General features: G+C 51.5%; 10 protein-coding genes across 10 annotated transcripts; 6 read left to right on the forward strand and 4 right to left on the reverse strand.

Moving 5' to 3' along the window:
* Positions 1–1,408: 1,408 nt before the first annotated feature.
* Positions 1,409–4,113, forward strand: M436DRAFT_48599 (DUF221-domain-containing protein; the record flags this gene model as incomplete). Its single annotated transcript, XM_013571156.1, has 3 exons — positions 1,409–1,584; positions 1,636–1,829; positions 1,883–4,113. 3 exons carry the CDS (start codon positions 1,409–1,411, stop codon positions 4,111–4,113), a joined length of 2,601 nt encoding a protein of 866 aa, XP_013426610.1.
* A 520-nt stretch (positions 4,114–4,633) lies between these two features.
* M436DRAFT_48278 (uncharacterized protein) lies at positions 4,634–5,575 on the forward strand (the record flags this gene model as incomplete). The annotated part of the gene is made up of 2 exons (XM_013571107.1): positions 4,634–4,820; positions 4,974–5,575. 2 exons carry the CDS (start codon positions 4,634–4,636, stop codon positions 5,573–5,575), a joined length of 789 nt encoding a protein of 262 aa, XP_013426561.1.
* A 91-nt stretch (positions 5,576–5,666) lies between these two features.
* Positions 5,667–6,548, reverse strand: M436DRAFT_82744 (chaperone HchA; the record flags this gene model as incomplete). Its single annotated transcript, XM_013571431.1, has 1 exon — positions 5,667–6,548. One exon carries the CDS (start codon positions 6,546–6,548, stop codon positions 5,667–5,669), a length of 882 nt encoding a protein of 293 aa, XP_013426885.1.
* Positions 6,549–7,113: 565 nt separating this feature from the next.
* Positions 7,114–7,929, reverse strand: M436DRAFT_82745 (alpha/beta-hydrolase; the record flags this gene model as incomplete). Its single annotated transcript, XM_013571432.1, has 1 exon — positions 7,114–7,929. One exon carries the CDS (start codon positions 7,927–7,929, stop codon positions 7,114–7,116), a length of 816 nt encoding a protein of 271 aa, XP_013426886.1.
* A 420-nt stretch (positions 7,930–8,349) lies between these two features.
* On the forward strand, positions 8,350–9,618 carry M436DRAFT_47952 (uncharacterized protein; the record flags this gene model as incomplete). Its single annotated transcript, XM_013571052.1, has 1 exon — positions 8,350–9,618. One exon carries the CDS (start codon positions 8,350–8,352, stop codon positions 9,616–9,618), a length of 1,269 nt encoding a protein of 422 aa, XP_013426506.1.
* Positions 9,619–10,928: 1,310 nt separating this feature from the next.
* M436DRAFT_48102 (TPT-domain-containing protein) lies at positions 10,929–11,921 on the forward strand (the record flags this gene model as incomplete). The annotated part of the gene is made up of 1 exon (XM_013571078.1): positions 10,929–11,921. The coding sequence occupies one exon, from the start codon at positions 10,929–10,931 to the stop codon at positions 11,919–11,921; it is 993 nt and encodes a 330-aa protein (XP_013426532.1).
* A 210-nt stretch (positions 11,922–12,131) lies between these two features.
* Positions 12,132–12,859, reverse strand: M436DRAFT_48668 (uncharacterized protein; the record flags this gene model as incomplete). The annotated part of the gene is made up of 2 exons (XM_013571167.1): positions 12,132–12,704; positions 12,773–12,859. The coding sequence occupies 2 exons, from the start codon at positions 12,857–12,859 to the stop codon at positions 12,132–12,134; spliced, it is 660 nt and encodes a 219-aa protein (XP_013426621.1).
* Positions 12,860–13,065: 206 nt separating this feature from the next.
* Positions 13,066–15,518, forward strand: M436DRAFT_48316 (P-loop containing nucleoside triphosphate hydrolase protein; the record flags this gene model as incomplete). Its single annotated transcript, XM_013571112.1, has 2 exons — positions 13,066–13,185; positions 13,236–15,518. The coding sequence occupies 2 exons, from the start codon at positions 13,066–13,068 to the stop codon at positions 15,516–15,518; spliced, it is 2,403 nt and encodes an 800-aa protein (XP_013426566.1).
* A 348-nt stretch (positions 15,519–15,866) lies between these two features.
* M436DRAFT_64644 (S-2-hydroxy-acid oxidase) lies at positions 15,867–17,157 on the reverse strand (the record flags this gene model as incomplete). Its single annotated transcript, XM_013571285.1, has 3 exons — positions 15,867–16,206; positions 16,250–16,948; positions 17,003–17,157. The coding sequence occupies 3 exons, from the start codon at positions 17,155–17,157 to the stop codon at positions 15,867–15,869; spliced, it is 1,194 nt and encodes a 397-aa protein (XP_013426739.1).
* A 1,429-nt stretch (positions 17,158–18,586) lies between these two features.
* On the forward strand, positions 18,587–19,320 carry M436DRAFT_48517 (phosphoglycerate mutase-like protein; the record flags this gene model as incomplete). The annotated part of the gene is made up of 2 exons (XM_013571138.1): positions 18,587–18,753; positions 18,816–19,320. 2 exons carry the CDS (start codon positions 18,587–18,589, stop codon positions 19,318–19,320), a joined length of 672 nt encoding a protein of 223 aa, XP_013426592.1.
* Positions 19,321–20,974: the final 1,654 nt, after the last annotated feature.

Here is a 20,974-nt window from a genome sequence, read left to right on the forward strand (position 1 = left end):
CATGACGTGCGTCGTCTGGCGATTCGTGCATCACTTGAGCGAGTCCGGCATGACTCGGCAATAGATCATCCATCCGCACAGTTCATTTCTGTTCCTGAACATCGCAGAGATCTGCTCATCCTTCAGCCCCAGATTGAGTGTTTCGACGACATCTCCTTTGATGCAAACACATGTGGGTCTCGAAGGAGCTCGATGCAGCCACTTCGGTGGTTCGACTGGGCTGAGGTGCGTCTTTCAGGTCTCGACCGTTTCTTCATCATGAAGATACTGACCTTCGGAGCTCCGTCCATCATGTAACTCTTGAACAAGCACGCCAATCGCACTTGACCGAGCTCGACCGGCACGCGTCCTTCAGTTCCATTAGACGGTAGCTGGATAGAGGTAAAGGTATGCGACGAGATCTAGCAGCCATGAGCCACAGAAACACAGCCACGGCCAGACTTCAAATGTGGCTGCTGCTGCGGTGCAAATAACTCAGCCTTGAACTCGAAGGGGGTCAGCAATTTACATACGGACGTTAGCGTGCCATTGCTTGCTCTGTTCTGCTCGTCGCTAGAGACAGTTGTGCGTCAACAATCTGTTGCGATCCCGTGTGCGTTACAACAGCTGGCCGGACTGCACAACGCTCGTGTTCTCCTCTCCCCTGCCATCTGTAGTCCATAATCGTGTAACACAGTCCAAGACTTTGCGCAGTCGCGATGGCGTACGACATGGCTCCCAATGACCACTCTCGCGTATTCCCGACAACGGTGCCATCATGGCTAAAATCGATTCAAGGGTCTGAAGTGTTTAGAGAGCGATCGTCGAATGATCCGTGATCCCCACGGTGCAAAAGAAAAATCCCTTTTCCAAGGGACCAAGAGATTGGTGCTGCACATCAAGATCAACGCCCATGGCGTTATGACGTAAATGACGCCAAAATGCTTCGAAATGAAATACAGATGGCTTGCATGCCTTCCCAACCTCTCTGGTAAACTATTGATGCAAGGGAGTGTATTCGTCTCCCAGTGCATTGTTCTTCTTTCCTACACACTGCCCTAGATAAAACACCGAACAAGCGCCCTACAGAATACCAACCTCACCGGGGCTGTGTGTCCTTGTTCATCTGACCGACTCGATAACAGTTCGCTCTGGACCTCGAAGCTTCGCGCCACAGGGTGAGCCACGAAAAGGTTATTGACCCGGCCGAGCTGTAGGTTGATCAAACACCAGCCGTTTTCGACGTCCAAACAAGTAAAAGCTGTCGACGGTGTGTTTGCGCAACCCGAAAGACTGATCATCATCATCTGCGGCTTGCGCCTACAAGTATTCCCGCCATCGCAATCCTTCACTTTTCTCCCATCCTTTGATCATCCATCCCACAGATTGATCGCGTTATCGTAGCGCTTTCAACAACAACACCGCTATCATGGCTGCCAGCACTGGAAGCTCTCGCGACGCCTCACCTTCGGCCTCGACATTCTTGTCAACATTGATTCCTGTTCTTATTATTGCAGCAGTCATTCTTTCCATCTTCTTGGTCTTGCGTCCCAAGTTCAAGAGAGTTTACGAGCCGCGTACTTACCTGCCACTGCTTAGGAAATAGTAAGCGTATTCTTCTCAAAACGTTTGCCCTCTTATTCTGACAGTTCGCAGCGAGTACACACCTCAACCTTCAGATACCAAGTTTGGATGGATCAAGAATTTCCGTGGTCTCAATGATGACCACGTTTTGATGCACTCGTCGCTCGACAACTACCTCTTCCTGCGTCTTTTCAAGATTCTCTTCACCATCTGCCTGGTCGGTGCCATTATTACCTGGCCCATCCTTTTCCCTGTCAATGCAACTGGTACGTGCTTTTGATTTCTCCTTGACTCGACCTCAGTCTAACAAGCTTTTCAGGTGGTGCCGGTAACACACAGTTCGATCTCCTGAACTTCAGCAATGTGTCAATCCCCAGCCACACCAACTACTACTATGCCCACGCGATTCTTGCCTGGGTCTTTGTCGGATTTGTCATGGTCGTCGTGACACGCGAGATCATCTACTTCATCAGCCTTCGCCAGTCCATCATCACCTCGGTCGCTTACAGCAGTCGCTTGTCTGCCAGAACTGTCATGTTCACCAACGTCGCTCCCGAATACCTCAAGGAAAGCGCCCTGCGTGAGCTGTTCACTGGAGTGTCCCGCGTTTGGATTCAGCCTAACACCAAGGAGCTCGACGATGTAGTTGGTGACAGAGACAAGGCTGTGACCAAGCTCGAGGCTGCCGAGAACAAGCTCGTCCAGAAGTTTGTCAAGGGCCACAAGAAGGCTGAGAAGAAGGGCAAGCAAGACACTTCAACCATTGACCGCGAGACTGGTCGTGTTGAGGTTGACCACAAGCTTCGTCCCACCCACCGTCTCGGAAAGATCCCCTTCATCGGCAAAAAGGTCGACACCATCGACTGGGCCCGTCCCGAGATTGTCAAGCTCAACAAGCAGGTTACCGAGGAGATTGACAAGGCCCACAACGCTGAGAAGATTCCTGCCGTCTTTGTTCAGTTTGAGACTCTCGAGGCTGCTCAGGCCGCTCACCGTCAAATGTCTGGCGGCATGCAAAAGGTCAAGGGAGCCAAGCTCACCCCCAAGGTTGTTGGTGTTCACCCCAACGACATTATCTGGAAGAACCTGAACAAGAAGAACACGGTCACTCGCCTGATCATGATTGCTTCCACCATCTTCGTCATCCTCATGATCATCTTCTGGGCAATTCCTGTGGCTTTTGTCGGTGTCATTTCCAACATCAAGACTCTTGAGACCATTGGCTTCCTGAAATGGATTGCTAGCATTCCCCCCGTCATTCTCGGTGTCATCACTGGTCTCTTGCCTTCGGTCATGCTTGCTGTCCTCATGGCTTTGGTACCCATTGTCTTGAGACTTCTCGCCGGCATGTTCGAGCCCACCAGATCTACTGTTGAGCTTAGAACCCAGGCTTGGTACTTCTCTTTCCAGGTCGTCGATGTCTTCCTCGTCACCACCTTCTCGTCTGGAGCTGCCGCTGTCGCAAAGCAGATTGTTGACTCGCCTGGATCTGCACCCATGTTGCTTGCTAGCAACCTTCCTCGCGCCTCCAACTTCTACACTGCCTACTTTGTCGTCACCATGTTGAACCAGGCCGCCATGCTCGTCCTCAACATTGCTCCCCTGTTGTTCATTGCCGTCCTCGGCAAGTTCTTGGACTCGACTCCTCGCAAGGTCTACAACCGCTACGTCAACTTGATCGGCCTTGGCTGGGGATCTGTCTACCCTGCCTACGCCATGCTCGGTGTCATTTCCATTGCCTACTCCTGCATTGCTCCTCTGCTCCTTGGATTTGCAACTGTTGGTTTCGCTCTCTTGTACTTTGCCTACCGCTACCAGCTCCTCTATGTTGTTGGCAATGACTCGATCGACATGAAGGGTCGTGCCTACGCTCGTGCTATGCAGCAAATTACCGTCGGTGTCTACTTGCTCGAGTTCTGCTTGATCGGTCTATTTGCCATTGGTGTTGCTTCCGACAGAGCTGCCCTTGGTCCTCTGATCCTGACCATCATTCTTGCCGTCTCCACCGTCATCTACCACGTCATCATGAGCAAGACTCTCGGCCCCATCGTCGATGGCACCGAGATGATGCCCGGCAGCGAGGACCGCAGCAGGAACTTCTCGGCTGCCGAGACTATGGAGGAGGGCAAGCCCAGCACCACCAGCAACCGCGACACCTCACCCACTCTTGCCGGCTCCACCGCGTCCCCCGAGCCCAAGAAGAGTGGTATCAAGGGCAAGCTGCAGCACTTCTTCTTCAGCTCTCGCTTCGCTGGCAAGTGGCTCACTGTTCGCAAGGAGTTGGCTTCCCACTTCAACGAGCCTATCCGTCCTTACACCAACGAGGAGCTCGAGTTTGCCTACCAGCCCCCAAGCTTGGCCAACGAGCAGCAACTCATCTGGATTGCTCGCGATGAGTATGGTCTCTCTTCCCAGGAGGTTGCTGGATGCAAGGAACACAATGTTCCCGCTACTGATGAGGAGGCCACCCTCGATGAGAAGGCAAGTGTCAAGTGGAGCCAGGAGAGAATTCGTGAGGCTCCCATCTTTGAGGAGAAGGTTCCTTACTAGACCGGGCAGCCATTGTTTACTAGGATGAGCATAACGAAAAAGAAGGACAGACTTTTCTTATGTCAACGGGTTATGAGGATGGAGTTCAGATACCCCCTTTAATTATGGATTTTGTAGTATTAGGTCTTAATTCGTAATGCGATAATGTTGTTATCCTAGTCTCGATGAATGCCTCACTGTTTTGCAAGTATGCCTCGGTCCATGTCTGCGGTGAGAGATGATGGTCAGAAGACCCGATGCTTTTTGGGTCAAACAAACCGAGTCACTTTGGCATACCTACCTTGATGGAGGTGGCAGAAGGAAGCGATGCATCCTTGGCAGTTGCGTTGGTGGCTGATCGAAGCCTCGGAAGCTGCGGTGCTTGCATTGTAACATTCCGGGGAAGAGCGAAAGGCAGCAGCAACTCGATCGATTCAACCCATCTACTCTACCACTTCATTCACTCACACACCACTGCCTTTTACTACCCTCTCACTCACCTCTACCACTGGCAAACGAATCACAGAGATATATACCAACCATGTCGACATCACCGCATCAGCTCTTTCTTCTCGCCGACCACATCAAGCTCTCGCTGCTCGAACGCCAACGCGCTGTTTCGCTGAAACTACCTTCCACCAACGATGGACCCATCACACGATCACTGGAGTCTTTGCGCGCAGGACTGGAGACTTTGAGTGCGCAGGCTGAAGAGCAAGAGGGTGTTGGTGGAGAGTGAGTCTCTCTATTCCCGACTGAGACGAGCAAAAGAGAAGACGAGGGAGATTGAGACGAGTCTGAAGGCGAAGAGGAAGAAGCAAGAGCAAAGCAAAGTCGAGAAGAAGCACAAATGCTGACAGAAGCCTGCAACAGTACATCAGACCTGCACACCCAAATCCCAAAACTGCGCAAACAATACCAAGAACTATCCGCGCAATTCAACGGACACACTCCCACAACATCCACCCCCACCCCCAATGATACCTCTCTAGCCTCTGATTTCGCAGCTGCAAGGATCACACCATCACGCAATAAATCCGTCCGCTTCGATAAACCATACCGCGACGCTTCTCCAGACGATACCACCTCCCGAGACGCCCTTTTCAGCAATCCTGGCTCTGCTGCTGCTTCACAACAACCCTACACCGATGACGAGACCACACCCGATCAATCGCAACTCTCGAATGAGCAAATCCATACCTATCATAAACAAGTGCTCTCAGATCAAGATGCTCAGCTCGATGCTCTGTCATCGAGTATAGGCAGACAAAGGATGTTGGGTATACAGATGGGAGATGAAATGGACGATCAGAATGCCATGCTTGATGATGTAGAGCGAGGGGTCGATCGTTTCCAGGGAAACCTCGATCGTGCAAGAGGAAGGCTAGGCAAAGTGGCCAGGAAGGCGAAAGATAATTGGAGTTGGGTCACCATCGGAGTCTTGATCTTGATCTTGGTCTTGTTGTTGGTTATTCTGAACTAGAGAGATCGTAGATACAGAAGCTGGGTGTAATGTCATAATGCCGTTTCTTTGCATACATAATCATAAGTCTTTGACAATTTTTCGTGGGTCTCTAAGACAAGCTCTCAAGCTCTTTGAGCAACGTGTTGGCAGCAAGTTTTCCCAAGTTGTTTGACGCCAGTGGCGAGTCACCGGTCAACACATATCTATCCTGGTGCGTCTCTCCAGTGATCTTGTCATTGATGGGCGTGACACCCAGCTTCTTCAGCTCCTCTCCAACCAACCACTTCATCTTGCCAGGTATATATCCGATATCGATATTGGCTCCACTGTCTAGAGAGTCAGGGAACACATCGATCTTGTAGCCTTCATAGATGAACTTTTCTCCCTGAGGCTTGGCCACATCAGCTGCAAGCATGCAAGCAGGACCGTGGCAGAGGGTGATGAGGTAGCGTTTGTTGGCATCTGCCCAGCGAAGGATATTGCCCACGACAGGTGATTGAGGGATTCCGTTTAGTGCTCCGTGGCCTCCGGGCACAAAGACACCGATGTAAGGGGTTTCTTTGTCGAAGCCCTTGCCCCAGACATCAGAGAGCGCGAGCGGGTTCTTCATCTTCTCCTTGTACTTTTCGTATATTCCCTTGACGGCCTCGTCTTCGTTGGGGAATGCCCACATTTCTACTTTGACGGGTTCGCCAGTCAGGGTAGCGACATCGAGGTCGAAGCCCGCGGCATCGAGATGGAGCATAGGGAGAAGCATTTCCACTGGGTGGTTGCCGGTTGAGAAGAACTTTCCGTCCGCCATGCGCAGATAGCGTTCTTGGGTGCCGATGACGAGGACTTTCCATTTGTTGCCTGTGTAGGCGTTGGGGTAGTCGGCGCCGTCAAAGTCGGTCTTGGGTGCGACGTACTGGGTCAGAGAGAAGGGGGAGGGGAAGAAAGCGCCATCTTCGGCTTGGTCGGGCACGGGCTTGCGATCTTGAGAGCCGGACATGATTGCTGGGTGATGCTGAGGTATGCTTGGTGGGATAGTGTGTAAATTGTGGATATAGAAGGTGATGGGGGCTGCTTATATAGAGCTTCTGGAGCTCTTTCGACGCGGATAGGGCTTCGGGACCGAGGTATGATTTCTGACGTACGCCAATGCCATCTACGATGCGGATCCCATCGTCGACATGTGCTGACACGAAGGCAGAGGAACCCGGTCAGATCAAGCTCGAGACTTAGCAGCTTGATCTGAGTACGCTGAGCAGGTCCTCCAAAGATTTTCGAACTACTGACAAAGCGCAGTGTTCGAGAAGCTAGAGCTGTCAAGACGGAGCGAGCTCCGGATGACGCTTGACATAGCGTCCATCTTCAACATGTGGGAACACACCTCTAGTGTGCTTGATCCATGGGTTGACTCTTCGAAACATGATTCATGTAGAACTCCTTTGGCGAACAACACCGGGAAGCTTCCAAGTTGCTGTCAAAAGCGTACTTCGAAAACATGGATTGATAAACGCCTCCAAAAACCTCGTTAAATCAATCATTGCCAAGAATGTTCTGAACTAATAACGCTACAGTGGTGAAAAGCCATCAGGTACCAATTCCTCTTCAAACCATTTCTTGACAGTCTCTGCAAACAGCTCAGGATCTTGCAGAATCCAAGCATGTCTCATATCGGGATGGGTGACAGCACGAGTTGCACTGTTCAGTTTACGTCCGATCCTGGCCAATCTCCTCGCATCGTCGGGACGATCGTCTGAAGGTATGAGCCCGCCCTTGCCGGCAGCGATGACAAGAGTCTTTGCAGGCCATGGCTTGGGCCACATGTCGGCATCGTCAGAAGGACTGAAGACTTGGCGATAGTACTCGATGGTGCACATGCTCAAGTCTGGACGCTCAATGTGGATACCATCCATTGCCCAACGGATCCACGAGCGAGGGACCGCGTACTCCAGACGCTGCTCTGCCCAGATGACATACGGAAGATATGGAGTCAAGGAGGTGGTGGGAAAGACCTTGAAACCGGAGACCAGGACGCAGTTTGTGATTTCGGGATGATGCGATACCAGACGAATGGCTACATGAGCTCCGAGGCTGAAGCCCACGATATATGCAACACCGCCATGAGCGCGTTTGAGGATCAAAGAGCGCAGTGCAGCAGCGGCTCTGTCGACGGAGAAGGGGTATGCTCTTGCAATGCCGTGGCCAAGGAGATCGGGAGCCAGGAGATGGTAACTGGACAAGTAAGGTGTTACAAGGTCCCAGCCGCTGCCATCCCCAGTGGCCCCATGGATTAAAACGATGGTTTCTTTGGCCGCTGGGTTGACCTCGAGGTGTGGAAGTTCTACATACTCGTTGTTGATCGTTTCGCTATCAGCTGATGGCATCTTAGCAACCTACACCAAGGTATATGAGAATGGGAAAGGGAGAGTCAGCACTGCTCGTTGAGCTACAAGGCAACAAGATCACGCAAGCCTCAATCCTTCAAAGTCTGATGGCAACAAGATCATGGCGGAGATGTTCGGGCATGCCAGCAGTAGTAGCACTTGGGAATCCGACAACGGAGCGACACTACGAGATTCTAACGGTGAGTACTCTCAATGTCATGGAGTAGAAAGCGAAGGGAGAGCCAAGAGAAGTCGGATATCTGCGAACAATATTATGCATGGTATAGATGCGTGCACAAGAAACGAACCATGACATCAGTATGCATGTACCCCAGATTCTGTCATGACAAGCAAGAGCTTCAGTTCTGTGTTTCGACTCTCTCGCCTCTACCACTACAGCAACAACCAGCACATTCAACCATGGTCCTCGAAGAAGCAACGAACAACCGCGAGCCCAACTCGTTCGGCGAACTGCCTACACCCGATGACGGCAACGATGCTCAGACACCGACCCGCTACCACATCAAGCTCGATCAGCTGCCCCGCCCTGTCAACCTGTTCATGGTCCCGGTCCGAGACGATGCCATAGTCAAAACCATCCTACGAAGTTGTCACGAAGCTCAGCACGTCATACAGCGCCCCTTGCGCCAGGATGAGGTCGACGCCATCAGCTACCACTTTGCAAAGTCCCTACGGACCGTCTCATGGGGTCCGCCAGTGGGCATGGCCGGTGGTGCCATCGCTGCATACCGTTCCATGAGCAACTTCCGTTTTCCTGGTTACACTCCCAAGCCCGAGGCCGAGGGCGGTAACTTCAACCCTGAGCGCTTTGGTCCCGTGCGTGGACAGATGGCTCGTTACGCCTGGCACACGCTGCGTTTCCAAATGTACGGTGCTGTTGGTTTCATGACTGGCGCCCTCTTGTTTGCAAGCTACGCCACCTCTGTCAATGCAGTCGAGACCGGCTCGGATCCTCGCATGAAAGATTACATTGAGGCGCTCAAGGAACGTGCTCAGAGACACACTGGTCAGATGCAACCTCAAGGTCAGCGTAACCCCATCATGAGCCAGGAAGGTCGTCTGGATCAACAAGCACAACGTGCATCGCAAAGACTTGGTATGGAAGATGCTTGGAAGCGCCAGGATGTCCAGCGCAAGGTTTCTGACTACGATGATATGAGTCCTACTGGCGGTGCTTGGATGGACGACTACAAGCAGGAAACTCAAGACACAGGACTCTTGACAGATGATCAGCTGAATGCTCGCGCCCGCAAAGAGCAGTCGAACGCGGATCGCGCCGAGCGTGCTGAGGAGTCGAGAGTTGCCGCCCAGGCTCAGTCTCGTGTCGAACAGTCACGGAGGAATAACAGCACCAGTGAGAACGCATCTCCAGTCGGCCCCCCGCAGCCTGCACCTGCTGCTCGCTCAGGCAGCACTTGGGACCGCATTCGACAGGAGTCTGCTGGCTTCAAGGGTTCTCCACGTCAGTCACCAACCAACACTCCGCAGATCAGAAGCGAACAGCAAGAGGGTTCAACACTAGGCGATTCATTCTCCTTTTCTTCGACAGACGAAGAGAGACAACTAGCCAAGGTCGAAGCCCAGAAAGAATTCGATGCAAGAGTGGAGAGAGAACGTCAAGGAGGTGACTTTTCCGAGAGCGGCGGCAAGGGAGGATGGAGAAGATGAGGTTTTATGCTAATTGACCTTTGAACACTGTAAATATTCTGTACCACAACTTTGCTCATCACTTTGGAACTCGTCAATCAGATCCACATGACTCCTAAGCAGTCTTCCAAGGAAAAGGTTCGGCATGCCGGATGTTGCTCTGGCCTACATGACTTATACATGGCTTGGCCTGCATGTAGGGAACGTTATCGTCACACATGCAGGACCACAAGAACCCGGTATCGAAAAGAAGCATCAAAGAGTCTCCAAGTTCCGAACAATATTCAGCCTGATGAGGTAAGACACAGAAGTACCAAGTGCAATGCAGTAACTCCAGATCCAAACGGTGGTCAGAGAAGCCTTTTAGTCGTAGCGAGTCGTTATACCAAACAACAGAAAGGCAAGGAAAACAGCCAAGAATTGTATTACGACGACTTTCCCCATGCCCATGAATCGTGGAAACACCCCATTTTCTTGCATCCCCCTCATGATCGAAGACATTCATCTGATGGCGTGCTATGCAGATGAAACAGCTTCATCTCTAAGCACCTCGCATGGTCTATCTGTTAGGGCAATTTCGCACTCACGTTAACAACTCGCAGATTGAACAGCTTACGACGCGCATAAACAGCAAAGCAGCATTCCCCGGCATGAACGAAACCGAGCGAGGCCCTAGAAGCCATATCGCAAAACATGATAGGTTGTTGACTCATCTTGGCACAGAGAATACAAGGATTGGCTTGCCAAGGGTCAGAATAGATTGGCATGCCGTTGCCGGCTTGGACAAAATGTCCGGCGCCATCGCAAGCCAATCCCAAAAGATTGTTCGGCCCAAAAAAACCAGGGTTTTGTTGATTGATGGGACAAAACCAGTGTCATGCCCTGGTTTGGAAGATATGAGTAAAAGGAATCGATTCTCCCCTCTTTCCACCTTGATGTACCTTTGGACTGGAATGCTAGACTGGATCGTATGATCAAAGCGACTGCTGTGTTCTGGTACAACGATTAGCATCTCTTTGCGCAACATCATATTACTTGGACCTTGCTTGGTCTCAAAAATATCCATTTAGCTGGATAGAACAAAATCTGCTACGAATACCCCTGAAACTCACGAAGGAAGATCAAAAGTCTAGGATCATAGCAACACACTCAAAGACCAACACACCCCACACAGAGGAGTCAAGATGGCAACCTCAATACCGCCCACAATGGCAGTGTCCTCACCACGCCTGAGTTCGCAAACTCAGTCCCTGGATCTACGCAGTCCGGCCTCCTTCTCCGAATCTTTCGAGATGGACGAAACATTACCATCCGCTGGCCTTTTGTCGCAAATGGATGATGCGGAAAAGCAAACCCCAGTAGAAGCACAAAGACCAAAAACCGACGGCCATGAATACACAATCACCACGTCAACAAAAATGGCCTGTTTAGGTCTCTACTTCCTCATGAACCTAGGTCTCACCCTCTACAACAAAGCCGTACTCGGAAAATTCAACTTCCCTTGGTTGTTGACAACTTTCCACACTTCCTCTGCAGCACTAGGATGTTGGAGTATTATGCTCATCGCGCCTGAGCAACTTAAACTGTCTCATGTGGGAAGGCAAGAGCAAATGGTATTGGTGGCGTTCTCGGTATTGTTTACAGTCAACATTGCCATCAGTAATGTATCACTGGCAATGGTTTCCGTCCCCTTCCATCAGATCGTCAGGTCTACGACTCCAGTGGCTACAATCTGCATATATCGATACCTAGGACGCAGTTTCGGGACCGCAACCTACATCTCGTTGATTCCCATCGTCGCGGGAGTGGGTCTCAGTACCTATGGAGATTACTACGCTACGTTGCTGGGAGCTTCATTGACGTTCCTGGGAGTCTTTCTGGCGGCGCTGAAGACAGTGGCGACGAATAAATTGCTCACTGGCAGTCTCAAACTTCCTGCTTTGGAATTGCTGCTGCGCATGTCACCGCTCGCTGCTGTCCAAAGTCTGCTGTGGGCCACCGCAACAGGCGAAGTCTCTGCTTTCCTCAGCTTCACCGCTGAAGGTCATCTCAGCAAAGCACTCATTCTTGCACTACTGGGAAACGGCTTCTTGGCTTTCTTGCTGAATGTCACCAGTTTCCAGACGAATAAATTGGCGGGAGCATTGACGTTGAGTGTTTGTGGCAATGTCAAGCAGATCTTGACAGTGATCTTGGGGATTGTGCTGTTTGATGTTGTGGTCAGGCCGATGAATGCTTTTGGCATGGTTGTTGCATTGGGAGGTGCGGCGTGGTATAGTAAGGTTGAGTTGGATGTTAAGAGGGCTGGTGCTGCGAGGTCTTAGATGGACATATCGCTGACGGGAGCTGGAGCATTGAAATTAGCATGGAGCATTTGCATGTGTTGAGAGAAACATGATGGCTGAGTTAATGATGTCTGTTTGAGTGCAGAATGTAAGATGATCTATACGCCATTAACGCCTCGCTGAATGAATGCTTGAATGATGATGCTGAAAGAAGCAGAAGAGTCATGGCTCGTGACGGACATGAGGAAATCAACCCAAAGTCTTGATCTTTTTCTTCTTCTTGTCAGGCTGCTTTCCCTTTTGAAAGTCCCTCCAGGAACCAATGCGCTCCTCACGCGACTGCTCCCACTTGGACTCGAACTCCCTCTTCCTCTTGCGCTCAGCAATTTCCTCTTCCTCCTTCTTCTGCGCGCGGCCTTCCTCCTGCATCTGAGCCTTCATCTTTTTCCTCCTCCGTAGCTCTTCATCGACCAGCACAACTTTAGTCTTTTCCCGCCATGCTTTGCGGAAGTCATCGTCGGGGTCTTTGACTTCTTCGCTGTCGACGGTGAGTTTGCGCTCGCGCATCAGCAGCATACGCGCATCTGCTATGCATTCGTCGAGTTTCGCTCTTTCTTTCTCGTCTAGAAGGGCTTGTTGGGCTTTTGCGAGACGGTCAAAGGCATCCGGGGCTGAAGGATTTGAGGTTTTGTCGGGATGGATGAGGAGGGATTTCATGCGGTAGCATTTCTTGATGTCGTTGTCGGGGACACCGGGTTGTAGGTCGAGGACAGCATATGAGTCGAGACGGAAGGCTTTGAGGATGCGATCGATTTCGGCGTCCTGGGGGTGAGAATGGTCAGTGAGACTCGAGATGAGGGAAGAGCAGAGGAGCAGAGGAGCAGACGAACCTTGTCGAATTCTTTGGACTCTTTGGCGATGGCGGCGAGGATGTATTCGTCCGAGAGCTCCTTTGGCTCGAGCTTCTTGTCCGACATGGTGGATGGTCGTGGTCGTGTGCACAAGATGGAGTTGTCGAGAGTGTGGATACTCGTAGCAAATGCGGGCGGTGCTTGGAACGGGGAAGGCACGACCGAGTCGAGTGGCGCGTGCGTCCAAAAAGTTGTCTGGCTGCGCGGGCTTAAGCATGTGAAAGTCCTGCCTACTTTTTCCTTCCTGCCTGTTTGTTGCACACTACACAGACATGGCGCCGCATATCACCGGTCGCACCAAGCCGACAAAGCCCAAGAAGCAGCAGCGCTCCATCAAGCGCAAGCGAGACGATGTCGACGTAGAAAAGCTCGAGCAGCTGGTCCAGGACTTGGTCCGTCAGATCCATCTCTATACCCTTCTACAAGTCTGACTATTATACAGGACCCCAAGGGCAGCTACACCTCCTTCTCCGACCTACCACTCTCTCTACCTACTCAGGAAGGTCTCAAAGCCTGCCATTTCACCACCCTCACCCCGATCCAAGCACGAGCCGTCCCTCTCGCCCTCCATGGCTCCGATATCCTGGGTGCCGCCAAAACTGGTTCTGGAAAGACCCTTGCCTTCATCGTCCCCGTTCTCGAGAACCTATATCGCAAGCAGTGCGTTGGTCAAGATGCTGGTCTGGGAGCCATGATCATCGCTCCGACCCGCGAACTCGCCATTCAAATCTTCGACGTCCTGGTCAAGATTGGAAGAAAGGGTCATTTGTTCTCGGCTGGTCTGGTTATCGGTGGAAAGAGTCTGCAGGAGGAACAAAACGCTCTTGCGCGTATGAACATCGTTGTGTGCACGCCCGGTCGCATGCTCCAGCACTTGTCGCAAACTGCTCTTTTCTCGGTCGACAATGTGCAGATGCTTGTTCTCGACGAGGCCGATCGTATCCTGGACATGGGTTTCCAGCGCGACTTGGACGCCATCCTCGAGTACCTGCCCAAGGATCGCCAGACTCTGCTCTTCTCGGCCACCCAGACAAAGCGTGTTTCCGACCTTGCTCGTCTGAGTCTGAGAGACCCTGAATATGTCTCGACCTCGGAGCAAGGCGAGTCTGCCACTCCCAAGTCTTTGCAACAAAATTACGTCCTCACTCCTCTTCCCGACAAACTCGACACTCTATGGTCTTTCATTCAAACTTGCAAAAAGTCAAAGATCATCGTCTTCTTGTCGTCTGGAAAGCAGGTCCGCTTTGTTTTTGAAGCCTTCCGTCACATGCAACCCGGTATCCCTCTGCTTCATCTCCACGGCCGACAAAAACAAACCGCTCGTCTCGACATTACCAAAAAGTTCTCACACGCCCAACATTCGTGCATGTTCGCAACAGATGTCGCTGCAAGAGGTCTGGATTTCCCTGCTGTCGATTGGGTCGTTCAGCTGGATGCTCCTGAAGATGCCGACACATACATCCATCGTGTAGGTCGTACTGCCCGTTACGAACGTGAAGGAAAAGCTGTACTGTTCCTCGATCCCAGCGAAGAAGAAGGCATGCTGTCCCGTCTCGAAGCCAAAAAGGTCCCCATCGAACGCATCAGCGTCAAGCAAAAGAAACAACAATCCATCAAGCCCCAACTACAAAACATGTGCTTCAAAGACCCGACACTGAAATACCTCGGTCAAAAGGCCTTTGCCAGTTACGTCCGTAGCATCCATATCCAAAAAGACAAGGAAGTCTTCAAACTCGACAAATTGAACCTCGAGGAATACGCAGCAAGTCTCGGTCTGCCCGGTGCACCCAAGATCAAGTTCATAGCCGGAGACGACGCAAAGGCAAGGAAGAACGCACCGAGAGCACAGCTCGACGACTCGGAGGACGACAGCGAGGGCGAAAAGGGAGCAGACAAGAAGAAGCCTGAAGTCCGCACAAAGTACGACCGTATGTTTGAGCGCAAGAACCAAGACGTCCTGGCAGACCACTACGCCAAGATGGTGCGCGACGACGATATCGAAGCACTGGATGGCACGCAAATGTCCGACGACGACCTTTTCAGCGTCAAACGCCGCATCATACCCGTCGCAGAAGAGAACTCAGATGCAGCATCCTCAGACGAAGACGAAACCACCACACCCGCAGTGGCAGATATGGATTTACCTCCAGGCGCCAAAGCCGTACACATCCCCGGCGCCAAAGACGCCCTCATCATCGACAGCAAGCGTCGCGAAAAACTCCTCAAATCCAAAAAGAAACTGCTCAAGTTCAAGGAAAGCGGCACGAAACTCGTCTTCGACGACGAAGGAAACGCACACCAGATCTACGAACTCGAAGACGAAGATGCATTCAAAGCAAAGGGCACAGCAGAAGAACAACGCAAGAAGTTCTTGGAAGAGGAGGCGCAGAGAGTACGCGAAAGCGATCTATTGGACAAAGCACTCGCAAAGGAGAAGAAGAGGCAAAAGAGGGAGAAGCGCAAGGAGAGGGAAAGAGGCGAGGATGGTGTGTCAGACGAGGATGCAGAAGAGGGAGTACAGCTCGCAGATGCCTCGGAAGACTTCAAAAAGTTCCTCGCTGGATCGGAAAGCGGATCAGAAGGAGAGGAAGAGGACGAGCAGCCAAAGAAGAAACAGAAGAAGTGGTTCGAGGGAGAGGGTCGCAGGACGGACATGGGCAGGGAAGAAGCTGCGCCGGAGACTCTTGCGGATCTGGAAGCTTTGGCTGCTGGCTTGTTGGATTAGAATCTCTTGTTTGTTTTTGTGTGGCACTGCAAACCGCCCTCTATCTCTATACCGTTCTTCCGCATAATCGATATCCAAGAAATAGTTCATCACTTTCGATCATTCAACCTCTTTCAATCGTTTACTATTCGGCTCCCCACGCCTCACGCACTTCGCATCGATTCGCTCAATAGTCAGTCGTCCGGCATTGGTTAGCGTGGCCCAGCCTTGTCGACCTGAATTAAGTACGGTACGAGATAGTATCACCAGAATGCCATCGCATTGATGGCAGTTGCAGACTATCATGCTGCCAATGCTGGCTTGTACAATTACTGGAGAAAGCTCTAGTAGGTATTAGCTAACGCCCCTTCAAAGCTTGGAGATACCGAAACCATCTCTCTTCGCAACACCCAAGCTGTCCTTTGTGATCTCCTTTATATCCCTCACGCCGGCCAGAGTCATTGTGCGCGAAAGCTCACGTTCCAGAATGTTGGTTACGGCTTCAACTCCCTTCTTTCCGTCGTAACTCAAGCCCCACAGTACAGGGCGACCGATGAGCACGAGGTCGGCGCCGAGTGCGATTGCCTTGAACACATCACTGCCGCGTCGGACACCTCCGTCGAATATGACGGGGATGCGGCCGGCGACTGCATCGGCGATCGTGGGGAGAACTTCGACGGTGGCTGGGACTAGATCAAGTTGTCTGATACTGTTAGTGATGAATGTGGAATCAGTTCTCTGGTGGCAATCACCTTCCGCCGTGGTTGGAGACTACGATGGCGTCTGCGCCGTGCTCGACTGCTAGTTTCGCATCCTCCTCGGTCATGATTCCCTTGAGGATGATCTTCATGTTTGTCACACTGTGCAACCAGGGAATGGTTTCTTGCCAGGTCATGCATGAACTGTGCATGGTAGGTCCTGCTTTCTTCATAATCTCATTGGCTTCATCCACTGTGTGAGCATTGAGAAAGACGCGCTCAATGGCCGGTCCCTTGATGCCTTGTTTGGGTTGGGCGTAGTTGCCTAGATGCATGCCTTCTGGAAGAACCAGAGGTGTCTTTCTTTCATTGATGCGATTGCCAAGGATTGGTGTGTCGACGGTGAGTACGATGGCAGTGTAACCAGCTGCCTCGGCACGCTTGATCAATTCGCGACTGTACTCTGGATCCTGGGTGAGGTAGAGTTGGAACCAGAAGTCGGGTCCATCACGGTTTGAGATGTTGCATGCATCTGCCACATCCTCGAGACTGGTTGTCGATTGCGAAGACAGAGTCATTGATAAGCCGACGCTGGCTGCCGCCTCAGCGGCCTCGAGTTCTCCTCTGGGATGGCAAAGCTTTTGCATGGCACTGGGAGCAAAGGCCACCGGGAAGGGATAACGCTTGCCGAATACTGTGGTGCTGGTGTCGACGTGACTTACATTGACCATCACACGCGGTCTGATCAGGAGTCTATGAAGAGCGAGTATCAGTTCTCTGATCGGAGATCTTTATAACAAGTCTTACTTGTCAAACATGTAGGCGTTTCTATGCATGGCCTTTTGCTCATCAGCTCCGCACGCGTAGTAGTCGTATACATTCTGAGGCAATCTTGTTTTGGCGATCTTTTCAATCTCCATCACGGTGATTGGGACCGTCGACGATGCTGCTTTTTGACTCATTGTTGTGGAATTGATGAGTCAGCCTTCGATTTGATGATATGGTCTATGATTTCTGGTCTTCAAAAGTGGTTGGAAGAGGAAGTGAATGAATGCCGTAGATGTTGTGTTCAGTGGCCACGGCTAAGTCGTCGATAGCGACCCCACTTTTGATTGTCCGAGTAGATGATAACCACTTCACTTGATCGTGGACGAGTGAACAACACAGATAACCGACGTGTTTGCTGCTTGTATTAGACCTTTTAAAAGCTAGAAAGGTTCTGATTTGCTCAAGTGTAGTCTCCACTAATCATTGAGTCCAGAAAGCACTTCGGGGTTTGTGCTGGGATGAGAGAAGCGGGACACTCGACATGTCATCTATCCTACACTACTCCAATTGTACCTCCCGTCTGGAGGATCACATTTCTACCCAAAGTTCATCGGAAGAACCTTTCACTGTGTAGAAATTATACAGGGCATACTACATCACTATAGACTAGACAGCTGGTGCGTCCATATTATGGGCTCGCAGCGCCAGGGTGTTCCGCACTCGCGCCATGACGAGCATTCTCCAGCAACCACGACATCATCACACAGAGTGTCCTTCTTTTCTCACACTCGCAATGATCAAACACCACTCATGAGGCTCTGAGTCTCGCAACATTTGTCTCGCTTTTTCCGAGGAGGCGCAGCAAACACTTTCCAGTGACATCTTTACCGACCGACGCAATCTGCTCTACCGCCTCTGCTGTGGAGTGAGCACCAATGTAGTGTCTTCCGCTGGCTTCCTGTCGTATCGATACAATCACCCGCTACATGATGGCATACTCCGACTTCAAACACACCCAAATATGCGACAGACATGCTCATCAGCGAATATGACGGAATGCGATCATCTTATTTCCGCGTGCGAGACACGTGCGAAGAAGAAGGTTCCCGGCGGAGCCGCGGGGGATGAACTGTGATCGATACGGTTCACCACCCAGCTACCGTCAAACAGCGGAGCGAATCTCACGGGAATAAATGACACAAGCATCAAGTTGAATGGTGTCGTACTGTTTATGGCAATTGCAGGTGTGTGCTTGGCGATTGCTGTTCAAGGCAAGCAATTCTTGGCCACCACCAGCGTCCGCGGAGGGATACTGCAAGCGGTGGGGTCAGTATCGAGAAGAAGTTAAGTTTCTCTGTTGTCTTATTGTTGCAGCTTTCTTGAGTTTGCGGACGCGAGAGTCTCGCGGGCAGTAGACGGTAGACTTCGATCGTAGAGAGTCAACGACGTAGGCAAGAGAGTGGCAAAGGTATAGAGCCTCATATCCAGATCTATAAGACCATTTGCAGCCCCTGACTGCCCTGCTTGTGGAACAAAGCAACTCTCCATTTCTGTATCTACAAGTTAACTCCAAAACTTCAAGCCTCCTCTCAAGCGTGTATCTTCTTTGAACTAGATTGCATTATGCCACCAACTCTCCACCTCGTCCGCCACGCCGAGGGCTACCACAACTCTTCATGGCACGGCGAAGGCATCTGTGACCCCCTGCTCACCGAAAAAGGCGAAGAGCAATGTGCCGAACTATGCAAAAACTTTCCTCATCACGACAAGATTGACCTTCTCATGGCATCGTAAGTCCACATCCATGCTACTTCGAATTTTCCCCACGCAGGGCTAAGCGATACTCCCTCAGTCCCATGAAACGCACAATCCAAACCTGCAAATACAGCTTCAAACCCGCCGTCGACAAAGGCTTAAAAATCATGCTTATGCCACTCGCCCAAGAATCCTCTTCCGAGCACATGGACACGGGCTCCTCGGTCGACGAGATCAAATCCACCTTCGGCGACCTCGTCGACGAACACCGCATCGTCGACGTATTCCCCTACTGGAACACCAACTGCGGACGTTTCGACACGGACCCCGAAGTCATGATGGAGCGAGCGCAAATGCTGCGCCTTTTCATCAGGGATAGGGAGGAGAAGAATGTAGTGCTGGTGTCTCATGGAACCTTTGCGCATGCGATCACGGGTAATTTTACAAAACAAGGAGAACAGACGACTAGGATGTGGGAGAATGCAGAGTGTAGGACTTATACCTTTGATGACGGGCCCGGTGCGGAGATTATCGAGACTGAGGAGAGCAAGAAGAGGAGGCCGAGTCTGGAGGTTTCGTCTGGCGAGGAGGGCGAGGAGTGAAGTGGAAGATGTTGATTGTAGCAAGCGTAGCACCTGAGATGATGCTGCCTATGTCCGTCATGATGAACGACATGTCTTGATTCTTTCGATTGCGATTCGCGTGTTCCCAATCCGGACCTTTGATATTGGCTGTCGGAGTGAGTAGTCAGGAGATGCTGGGAACATTTGTACAGACAAACGAATTTAGAAGCATGATGAGACGACGAGTGATATGAGAAATTGCATTAAACTGAGTCATCGTCTCCAACCTCCTCAGAAAGAAGCCGTGCTTCTAGAAAGCAAGTATACCAATAACAAGACCGATAACCACGGCACTAAACGCGTCCCACAAACTTTTTTGCATCGAGCTTGACGCTCCTGCCGTAGACGCAGTAGCCACTACTGTTCCCGTTTCTGTCTCTGTTCCTGAACTTGCTGAGGAAGTGGTAATCAGGCTGGATCCACCTGTGGTTCTACCGCTGCTCAATGAAGTTGGACTCGAGGTCGGTGTGAGCAGCCCACTCCAAACAACAACCTCTGTCCCTTGGCTGCTTGTTGTGGCTGATAGAGTAAATGTTTTGCCATCCACAATTGCGATCGAGTTTATAGGTGCAGGGGTAGACACAGGCGCAGATGGAGACGTGGTGAGAGATCCAGAAGCCCCAGGCTTATGGAGAGTATACGCAGACCCACTGACTGTAAACACACCTCCAGGTCCCACACTGACCGTCCTTGTCACAGAAGCAGGGGTCACAGTCGTGGTCCTTGTCGTAGTGGTAGCAAGATCAGAAGTCTCGCCATCGATGACGATGCCGTTTACGGAGGAGGCGAGAGAGTAAGTGGTTCCTTTGACTTCTATCTCAGAGTTGGGAGCTAGCGTTTGTCCGGCGACAATGACTTCTGTTGCTTGAGAAGCAGAGATCGGGGTCAAGATGCCATTGATAGCGACTGCGGATGCAGAGGTAGCGAGAGAGTACGTGACTCCTTGCTGCAGCTCCAGAGCCGGACCACCAGGTGTGAGGGTCTGATCTCCGATCACGTACTCAGAAGCAGAGTTTTGAGTGATAACGCTAGAACCGATGGTGATGACTGGTGCAATAGCGCTGGTAACTATTGAGAAGGCTGGAGAGACAGTAGTGGTGATGAGGGCAGGGGCAGAGACCTTCACTACTGGTGACGCAGTAGGTGTGTCCGGGCTCTGTCCTACTACCAAAGATCCAGAAATTGTGGTTTGCGAACCAACGGTACCACCGGGTGCGACAGCACTAGCAACGACGTGTACCACAGGCACTGATTGTGTCACTTCGGCTGAAGGCACAGAAGGAATGACCAGAGTAGAAGTTCTTACGCCGTTCTCCACGACTGCAGTTTCCGAACCTGAAGCTAGGAGAGAGTACGTGGTTCCAGCGACTACAATGCCGGATCCGCCGGCAGAAAGTGTCTGGGATGCGTACACAAGACCAGAGCTAGGATTTAAGGTGATGATGATCGAGGATGCAAGTGTGATTTGTGGTGCCTCAGCATCAGAAGGTGGACTGTTGACGGGTGCAACCATTGCATTGGACGTGGTGAGTGAGTATACTGTTTCTCCGATGGTAATGGCTGGACCGCCTGCCGACAGCGTTTGAGAGCCAACAATGTATTCGGTCGAAGGGTTGGGCGTTATTGTTGATGA

The sequence above is a fragment of the Aureobasidium namibiae genome, assembly GCF_000721765.1.
Source record: "Aureobasidium namibiae CBS 147.97 unplaced genomic scaffold scaffold_10, whole genome shotgun sequence".
Classification (NCBI taxonomy): domain Eukaryota; kingdom Fungi; phylum Ascomycota; class Dothideomycetes; order Dothideales; family Saccotheciaceae; genus Aureobasidium; species Aureobasidium namibiae.